The 10,518-nt window shown below is 43.4% G+C and overlaps 1 protein-coding gene across 1 annotated transcript in view; it reads left to right on the top strand.

The window, feature by feature from the left end:
• The first annotated feature begins 8,537 nt into the window (after positions 1 to 8,537).
• The window catches only part of LOC101571192 (transcription factor SPT20 homolog), a 4,606-nt gene continuing 2,625 nt past the window's right edge, over positions 8,538 to 10,518 (top strand). Inside the window, exon 1 of the mRNA XM_012514775.2 lies at positions 8,538 to 10,211. Coding sequence (XP_012370229.2) covers positions 8,538 to 10,211 — 1,674 coding nt within the window. The remainder of the gene's footprint in view (positions 10,212 to 10,518) is intronic.

Here is a 10,518-nt window from a genome sequence, read left to right as displayed (position 1 = left end):
AAGATCTATACATTAAAGCAGAGACACTAAATCTCCTGGAAGAGAAAGTAGGAGGAACTCTTGAAGACATAGGGGTAGGCAAAGAGTTCATGAACAGAAATCAAATTGCACGGGAAACAGTTGAAAGAATTAACAACTGGAATCTGCTCTTACTGAAAAGTTTTTTCACGTCAAAAGAAACTACCAACAAAGTGAAAAGGCAACCCACAAATTTGGAAAAATTTATGACAAATAAGTACTCAGACAAAGGTCTGCTCTCTAGAGTTTATAAAGAACTAAAAAACACTAGGGCCCCAAAATTTAATGACACAATCCAGAAATGAGCATCTGAGATGAACACATGCTTCTCAGAGGATTAAATTGAAGAAGTAAATAAATATATGAAAAAATGCTCCACATCACTAGACATCCGTGAAATGCAAATTAAAACCACATTGAAAAAAAAACACATTGAGATATCATCTAACCCCAGAAAGAATGGCTATCATAAAGAAATCACCCAACAACAAATGCTGGAGAGGCTGTGGGGAAAAAGGAAGCCTTCTCCACTGCTGGTGGGAATGTAGACTGGTGCAACCGTTATGGAAATCAATGTGGAGACTCCTTAGAATAGGTGGACTGGAAATCCCATTTAAACCAGCTGTTCCTCTACTGGAAATTTTCCCAGAGGATCTGAAAACATCGTATCACAGGGATATATGTGTGCCTATGTTTATAGCAGCACAACTTGTGATAGCCAAATCTTGGAAACAACCATGATGCCCATCACCTGAGGAATGGTTGTAAAAGATGTGGTTTTTTACACAATTGATTATTATTCAGCTATAAAGAATGATAAACTTGAAGCCTTTATATTGAAGTGGATGCCACTTGAACATATACTCATAAGTGAAATAAACCAGACACACATGTGTAAATATTGTATAGTTTCCCTAGTATAAGAACTCAAAAGAAGAGATACAAATAGAAAAGTATAATACAAGTAAAAGGAAAACAGGATCTCGAGGACTTACTAATCAAGAGAGGGAAAGGAGAAGAGCTAGGAAACATGACAATGTCAAGGCATACAGTTATACATAGAAGATAGGCAAGGCAATGATCCTGAGAATCTCCAGAAGATTTTTTAATCTAGGAGTTAATTGGAAAGATTCTCACCTGACTAACTATATATACTGATACCTGTGAACTAAGCAACTGCACTGCAGGTGGTAATCTGTAATAGTAGTTTCATGTTTGGAGTGCCTGTCATTCTGGTCTTCTGAATACGGGCTGCTTGTCATGACATGCCAGTTGCTGCTGTGCTGTCTCTTGGGTAGATGATCATTCAAAAAGAAGGGGGTGGTGAATGAAGGCAAGAGATAGGAAAAGGTATATTGTGGGACTGTCCTGCTTCAAGGTTGTATATGGTGAGATTTTTGGACTTATGTGTAAACATAAGAAGTATATAATTCTTTATGCCTATTTTTAAAAATATATTCTAATTTTTAAAAGTTTTTTCATCACATTTTATAGGCACTTAAATTTCAATATATCAATACTTGATGAAAAATACCTGTTCCATGTTATGCCTAAGATATTTGATATTCAGACAGATAGTGAGGTTAAGCTTAACAGCCTAGGTTGTATGGTAATAACAATAAGCTTGTCTTCTAGATGGTTAACAACCTAAGTTTGTAGACCAAAATTAGAGAAAAAGGAGGGCCGCAAGGAAAGCCAACATTTTGGCCCTAGCCTTCCAAAGTCAATTTAGACTCAGGAGATATGAGATCTTGTACTGTAACGTCATGTAACTCAGTAGTGTCCCAAATTTTCTGATCAAGGAGATTATGGGTCCAAAGAGGAAAGTGATCAATGATGTGGAGTGTGCCTAAGGAGTGTCACATGGAGAGAAAATATCCTCTCAGGCTTTCACAGAGAGCACACTGGCCAAGCAGTGGCCGTGACTCATCCACATGGCTGACACTGACAAAGGTTCTACAATCTGAGGTACAGGATGCCAGGATAAATCCTGAGTGGATTTCACTGACCTTCTCAGACCCAAAAGCTACAACTCTTGTTGCATAGGTCCTGCTTTAGCTTGGTCTTAACCACCCAGCAGAAAAGTATAAAAACGAAATATAAGAAGTAAAGCCATGCTATTATGTTGAGCTGTAGGTGACGCAGGTCAACAGTTTCTGACATTGCCCGTCAAGTGGATGACCCAATACTATTATGGGCTACTGGACTCTTTTAGAATATTTTGCTGAGTTTACATACCTATAATATTCAAATAATGGAACTTAACAAAAACAGGGTATACAGATGAATGTCCATTTTGTATCTGTGTATTCAAAGTGGTTAGGATAGATATATAGTTACATTCTCTTAATGAATAGAGGGATTTGTTCTAATGGTGTTTGTAAATAGTATGTCATGTCTGCATTTTGTACAGTAATTAACCACTAGGAAGAATGTATGCAATGTGTTAATTATTGAAGCTTTCCTACCAATTTGATTTGAAAATGAAAAGCTATCCCTGCAAGTAGGGGGAAGTGGACTAGGAGGAGTGCTCAGGGAAGAGGTGAAGCTGGGACTCGATGGACACTTACCTTGTTTTGTATCTTCACCTCACTGGAAAGATGCCCACTGACAGCTTCAACAGGCAATCCCTGCTGAAGAGAATTGAAAACGTGAGATAAGTAAGGAAAAAACAGTCTCTGTAACATGTTGCAACTTTGATTCCTCCACTGGCCAAGTACAGTTATACACAGGTCTTAGCATTTAATCAAATGGGAAAGAATTTACCTCCTTAGAATTTGGAATTTCGCATCTGATAAGTAATTTTTTTACAAAAATGTAATATTTGTAGTTTATAAAATACTTTCAGGTTAACCTGAAGTTTGTCTATTGATTTTTGTCAAAAAGAAACAAGTCTGTAATGTGAAAAATTTACTGTCAACACTTTAAAATACTTGCCTTCTGGAATTTGCACCGTTTTAACTTGACCAGCTCTTTAAATGTTTTTCTCCTTCAAAAATTATAATTGAGTACAATTCCTAGCCATAATTTTTTAGACACTACTTTGCACATTCATATCTATTCAATTATCATCCCCTCTGAGTATAAATGTAACCCAAGTCAGCTTCCAAGACTGCATTTTTCTCTTTGAAATTGGGTCTTTTTGTTGTACTTTTTAATCTTCACTTTTCTTTACCCTAAAAGGAACTTTAGAACTCTTAGAAATGAAATTTACCAAGACCTTCCACTAGCCTGTACAATATGAGATGACTTATTTTCTTAAATTTGAGAGAAATGGACATATATTAAAGACATATGCAAAATAAAAAAGGGGGATACAAATGAACGACCATTTTGTATCTGTATATTCAAAATAGTTAGGAGAGATATACAGCTACCTTCTCTTAATTCAATGAATAGAAAGTATGTTCTAATAGTGTTTGTGAACAGGGTATCATGTCTGCATCTTGTACAATGAATAACCACTAAGACAACAATATGCCATGTATTAATTATTAAAACTGTCCTACTAACCAGAAAAAAAAGAAGTAAAGCCATGGTGTTATGTTGAGCTGTAGGGGACTCAGGTCAACAATTTCTGATATTGCCAGTGAAGTGGAAGACCCAATACTATTATGGACCTCTGAACTCTTTTAGAATATTTTGCTGAGTTTACACACCTATAATATTCAAATGATGGAACTTAACAAAAAAAGGGGATACAGATGAATGTCCATTTTGTATCTGTGTATTCAAAGTGGTTAGGATAGATATATAGTTACATTCTCTTAATGAATAGAGTGATTTGTTCTAATTCTGTTTGTAAATAGGATATCAAGTCCACATCTTGTACAGCAATTAATCACTAGGAAGAATGTATGCAATGTGTTAATTATTGAAACTGTCCTACCAATTTGTTTCTCAATAAAATTAAGGAAAAAAATAAAAATAAAATATTATTTGTGAATGATTTCAGTAATTTTGCTGATATTTGCCTAAAACTTGGAAGAATCTAAATGTCCTTCAGCTGATCAATGGATAAATAGACTGGTTCATTTATACAATGCAATACTATTCAGCAATGAAAAGGAAGAGATTGCTAATACACACAAGAACATGGATAAATCTTAAATGTAGGTTTCTAAAGGAAGCCAGTTGCAAAAGCTATATTGGTTATGACTCCATTTATATGACTTATTCACCTGCCTTTTGGAAACAAATCTTTAGATACAGAAAACAGATCAGCAGTTAACAGGGATCTTGGTGGAGAGAGGCATTGCATGACAGATTTTTTTTTGCATGAGGAAATAATTCTATAATTTCATTATAGTGCTGATTGCCCAAATGTACATATTTCTAAACCCTCCCAGGACTGTACACTGAGAAAGATGAAAATAAGGTTATAGGTAATTTTTAAAAGTTAGATACCTCACATAGTAATTATTTTGTGGTAAGAGCATTTCACATCCACTTTGTTTGCACTAAGTCCCCACATCAAATGCAATCATTTTGTAATGCAAACATGGACAAATAAAAAGTGAGCAAAACAGATGTTAAATATCATAGCTATTAATTATTGATAGGAACAAAAATAAAATATCACTAAAGAAAACTTACTGTAAAAACCATCTCAAACTGTATATAATAAATGCATACAATTTTAAGATTATCTTATACCCTAATTGGCTATAGAAAAAAAACCAGTACACTATGAGAAAATAATGTCAATTATTTTCCAATTAAACAAATTGTTTTATTCCTCTAGAAAAACCTTAGCTGGGCTGAGGTTTCATAGCATGCACATTTCTGCTAAGCTGCTAACAAGGAGGGTTGCAGTTGGAGTTCTCAGAATCAGCCATTGTGTTGACCAGCATGCTTGGAAATATCAAAGGATGGAGTGCACATAGATTCATATTTTTAAAAAATCATTTTGTGGGATGACCAGGTAATTAACAGCTTAAATGAAGGAGATGGCTGACCCAAGGTAGGTTCTGCCAGGCAACTAAAACATGCTGCAACATGCATCAATGTGCCTGCACAGGATCCATCCCTCCTGTGTAGCACCTGCTGAGGCTGCCATGGGTGTGGCCGCTGAGGAGTAGGAGGGGCCAGGCCTTCCATCTGGAGCCCCATAGATCTAACGGCTGCGCAGTAGCTTCTATGAGCTCACCCATCTCACCTGGAAGGATCACATCTTGCTCTTCCCTAAGCACAGGTGCACCACACAGCATATTAGCTGCATCTTCAAGAATGAATGGCGGACCCCTTCCACTTGTCATCAGTCTTAGCTGGAGCAAGTGCTGTCAGGACCCTGTCCCTCTCTCTAGGGGCTTGTCATTCTGCACACACTGACTGAGCCTTACTGCGAGCACTTGCAACTCTGTCTGGTGGCACCCTCGAGCCCCTGCACAAGTGTGAGCAAATCATTCACCTGGAATGGCAGAGAGAGAGAGAGAGAGAGAGAGAGAGAGAGAGAGAGAGAGAGAATGGCCCAGCTTCCCTGCCTCCAGAATAGGACCAAGTGAGTCATTCCCTCTACTGCTGCCCACAGTCCCAGCACAGATCAGGGCTCCACAGCTGTCCTCTGCTCATGAACAGGCCCCCTTTGTCTCCTTCACTTCCCTGGTGCAGCCTCACCAGGCCTTCTTGGGTGGAGCTCCCAGACAAACCACTCGCTCTCAGATCCCCTCCTCTCACTGGGGTGTTCCTTGGGAGATACAGACTGAGACACAGTCAGTGCCAGAGGGAAGATCTAGGCCACCTGACACAGGGCAGCAGGGACCTCCTGCGAAGGGCCACCTACCCTGGGATGGCAGCCAAGGGCCAGCATTTGGGTTGTGCTCACAGGTCACACTCTGAGGGCTCTAAGTGGCCTTCCAAACTGGCAGACTTCAAGGCAACAAAGGGAGTGGAGGGCAAAATGCGACCTATTTTTCCCGTTCATGCACTTAGCCCATACTGAGGCCTGAGGAAACTAGCAGAGAGAGGGAGGGAGGGATGCTTGAAGGAAAAGAAAGCAGGGTATTCCCACGCCCCTCGAGGTGCTCCAGAAGTGTCCACCGCCCAACAAGGACCGGCCTGACGGGAGAAAGCCATTGTGCTTGGTCCTCAAGGAGGGTCTTGATGAAGATCCTCCTAGCCAAAGAGCTTTCGGTCCAACCTGATGTGCGCTAGCTACTGCCACATGTAACAATCACAGTCACCTTTGGTTAAGAAACATTTGTTTAAAATGGTTTGTAATTGTGGAATTTCACCAGTTAATCTTGGATCGTCTCATTGCTGACACTTAACTAGGAATACTGTGCCATCATCACTCTGCTAGACAGAAATATTACAGGGGGTTTTTGGGTGGGGGTTGTTTTTACTAGCTACGCTGATGGGATTGCACACAGTCACTTTTATCTTATTTTATTCTATTCTATTTATTGGATACAGGGTCTCACTATGCAGTTCAGACTCTAGAGATCCTCCTGTATCAGCCTCCCCAGAGCTAGGATTACAGGCATGCATCACAACACCCGGTTTCGGGACCGCACTGCCCGCCTGAGGTTCGGGGAAAGGCACAGCATGCTGGGCCGGGGGCTGAACTTGGGTCCTTGCCCTTGCCAGGCAGGCCCTTAGACCGCCATGCTGCCTCCACAGCCAGGATCTTTAAAGAAAACTACCTACTCACCATTTTTACTTTTAATCTTCACACAAGCTTTCTTCAGAGTTCCAGCTGGGATCCAAGCTGCCGCCCTCCTGCCTCAGCCTCCCAGAGTGCTGGCGTTGTGGGCATAGTGCAACAGTTCTGATTCTTTCAAACACCTGTCCAAGGGGCCCAGCAGATTTGAAGGTGCCAAAGGGAGTGGAAATTCATCTTCCATAAATTGTCGAAGCCGCAGTGATAGCACCCCAAACCCATCCCAGGCCCACTGGTACAGTGCACAGGCCAATCGTGAGAACTTCCTGCCATCACCTGGAATAAACATCCTCCTTTCTCTCAGTCCAACACTGCAGCATCTCACAACAAGTAGACGAGTGTCTCTTTACACCCTGATCTGTGATTCAGAGAAAACAGAGTGATCTAACAGAGTGCTTTGCAATAGAAAATGCCCTACACTTAATGCACACGGAAGCACAAAGGAAGGGGCGATAAGCAAGAAGTGATGTTCCTGAGAGCAGTGGGAGCCTGTTGGAGAGCCGCTCTGAGGAGGTTGGGGCAGGGGAGGGCTGATCGAAGCATGCTACACGCAAGCACCAATGTGCGACATGGAAGCCTGTGTTCTGATACAACGAAGACGCACTGCTGTTTATTTTACGGGGGGTGACGTCCAGTGTGCGTGGACAGGAAAACCCTCCGGCAGATGCTCTCTGGAGAATCCTGATGCTTGCACCAAGTATGTGGCGTCTTCTGATGAGGAGCTGCTGCCTCTGTCTCCTTCAGGTGTGCTGGATGGGCGATGCTACCACAGGCAGCCCTAAGGTGAGGACAAGAGATTCCAAAGGGACAATTCTTGACTTTCCCATGCAGAGAAGTGGCAAGCGTGCATGATGCTGCTGGCAATGGCATTCCTCTCAAAATTAGGCAATCTAGGGGTGGTGATGTAGCTCAGCAGTCTACAGCGCCTACTTAGGTCAGCTTAGGCAGGCGCAGGGGGCCGAGGTTGGATTGGGGCACCATATGCCATGCCAGCCCCCGCCTCCGGGGTTAGCTGAGCTGGCCAAAAAAAAATTAAAAAATTTAAAAACATTATGTAATGTTGACAGCATATGAAAGCAAGTTTGCGAGTTCAATGTAAAAGAGACGCACACGGTCAGCATAAGTGCTCCAATCTTACATAACTATATCCGTTAATCTGAGTAACAGGTTTGACCATAAAAGGAGATAATTTATCAAGCATTGTTAGGTATTTTTGTTTTGAAAATTTGTAACAGATGTATTGTTGTATGGTATCATATTTGTGTTACCTTGAGACATGCTGTAACTTTTTTATGGCAGAACTGGCGAATGAACTCAAGCCATTGCGCTTGCCATGCAAGCGCTTATTCTACTGAGCTGTCTCTGTGACCTTGTGTTGATCTTTGTTCTTGCTTTTGTTTTTACTCTTTAAAATAAAATGAACGTTTAAAAAAAAAAAGTGCTGGCTGCACTGGGCCGGAAGTAAAGGCTCAGTGGCTGGTGCGCACGACAGCGAGGAAGCCCGAAGCCAGGCACATGCTGTGTGTGGGGGTGGGGGGTGGTCACGTGCTGCCCATGCAGTGCGCATGCGCGTCAACCGACAGCCGAAAGGTCCACTCTGACAGTGCGGACCAACGTTATGTGAGGGCCTTTCCGCTAACAGGTACAGGAATTTTCAAATATTCAAAAGAATTCTATAGAGCGCTTTCTTGGGGCTGATGGTGGGTGTCGCGGTGACCACAGTGGTGTGAGAGGGAGGCTGTTCATTCCCAGTCAGAGCGGTAGAGGTTTGAGGGGCCTCAGCGTACAGAGGGGACTTCCACCTCACGTGACGTTCCGCCGCCATTGTTGTCTTGTTCCAGGGCCCGCGTGCCTTACGATGTCGCGCCAGCGAGCCTTAGCGCAAGCCCTAGACAGAGCAGAGGAGGTCATGGCGAGAGCCCAGCAGAGACCCCCTGCCAGGAGAGTCCCACTGTCTGAGGAAAAATCTCTCCATGACAAGCTTTATGACATTTATGTTGAAGAATGCGGCAAAGAGCCCGAGGCCACCGACGAACTCACAACCAATGTCAACCTGCTAGAGAAGCTGGTGAGTAGAGAGTCGTTGCCATGCTTGGTGTTCAATCTGTACCCAAGAGAACAGGGCTATTCTATCATGCTGGATGACAAGAGTGGGTCCTTAGCAGAGCCCATTTCCCTGCCCTATCAAGAGGATCAGCTGCTGGAGTATTTGGATGCGCAACAGTTACCACCTGTTCTGCTTGACGTCCTGGACACATCTCAGATTAACATTTTCCATAGTGGGTGTGTCATAGCAGAAATTCGAGACTACAGGCAGTGTGTGGGTGTGGGCTCTGCTGCTCCCAGAAGTAAGCATGTTCTCTTACGTCCAACACTGCAGACTTTGGTGTGTGGTGTAGAGGCCATTGTAAGAGACAGCCCTTCATCCACCCAGCAAGAGAAGCCCACTTGTGAGAGGCAACTGACTTTGCCTATGTCAGAACCAGTGTTTCTGGATCCCTCTGTGGCAGTAGCCTGCACTGACAACAGACTGCTATTTACCATGCACAAGATGAACACTGCACCAATGCAACAGTGTTTCAAGAGGCATTTGCAGCCAAACCTGAGCCTGTTGCATGAATTGTCTCAATGTTCTCCTCCACCTGACTTCCGAGTACTGACTATTTGCAAAAAAATGGAAAGGAATATGGGTCAAGAATATAACCTTAGGATCACATCACAGAATTATGTAGACACATGGAAACAGAGACGCTGTGACCTGACTGTGCCTTCTGAAATTGATGTGGAAAAGTATGCCAAGGGAAAAGAGGGTCCCTTACCTGGTGATGTGCCACGGCATTGCTGGCCACCTCTTGTGATGGAATATGATAGTTTGTTTGAATATGAACCTGAGGTTCAGCCATGGGAAACAGACCCAAGCATTGTGTTGACAAATGATGATCCACTTTGGTGTGATATGGTAGATCCACCAAAATTTTCCACACTCATGAGTTTTAAGCCTCCTGCACAGGTCTACACATGTGACCATTCTGGTGGTCTCATGGCTGCGTTAAAGACTGATGCTGGGAGGGCAGTCAGCCCATGTCAGGAGTCTGTTCAGAGCACAGCTCAAGGTGCAGGCAAGATGGCCTCCAGTGCCTCATCCAGTGTCAGTCAACCCTCTCCAGGGGCAAAGCCACAGCAGCCTGCAACCTCAGTGTCAAAGAAGTCCTCAGTATCTGGAAAGGAAGTGAGCCCAGAAGTTCTACAGGTCTCACTTGCCTCCAGCTCTGGACTGTGTTCATCAGTTCAAGATTCCTCCGTGCTACAGTTCAGCAGCTCTCAGATGTTCCCAACTCTTCTTCCTAGTCCCAAGGCAGACAGCATTTCTCAGGAGAGTCCCCTGGATGTCAGAGGAGTTAGGTCACCTCCTCCTTCTGCTCAGCTTCTTGCTAGCAGCTCTGAAGGAACCCTTGTGACCCAGAACCCAGCCAGCTCCACTAGCCTGGATGTCGTCAGTGAGGTGGGCCCTGTGCAGGGAGCCCCAGGTTTGGTGAGTGGTTCAGAGCCCACACAGGACAGTTCCACTGGTTCCTTTCCTAATGGGAAAATGTTGCTCCGAGACTTTGTGAACCTAGATGTGGATTCCAGTGCATGGTTGGGTGGGACACAGCAACCTGCTGACAGTGGTGTTTTATATAATACTCGTGATCTTGTGTCCTTGCTTTTAAGCCAGCTTCCATCTGGTTCTACTATGTGGTACCCTCAGTTACAGTCCCAGGAGCTCGAGCTCCAGCTCCAGCCCCAGCCCCAAACCCAGCCCCAGCCCCAATTCCCAACCCAGCCCCAATTCCCAACCC

This window comes from Octodon degus, unplaced genomic scaffold (assembly GCF_000260255.1).
Source record: "Octodon degus isolate 3935 unplaced genomic scaffold, OctDeg1.0 scaffold00041, whole genome shotgun sequence".
In the NCBI taxonomy this organism is placed as follows: domain Eukaryota; kingdom Metazoa; phylum Chordata; class Mammalia; order Rodentia; family Octodontidae; genus Octodon; species Octodon degus.
The sequence above is the reverse complement of the archived record's forward strand: the minus strand, read 5'-3'. Positions and strand labels throughout refer to the sequence as shown.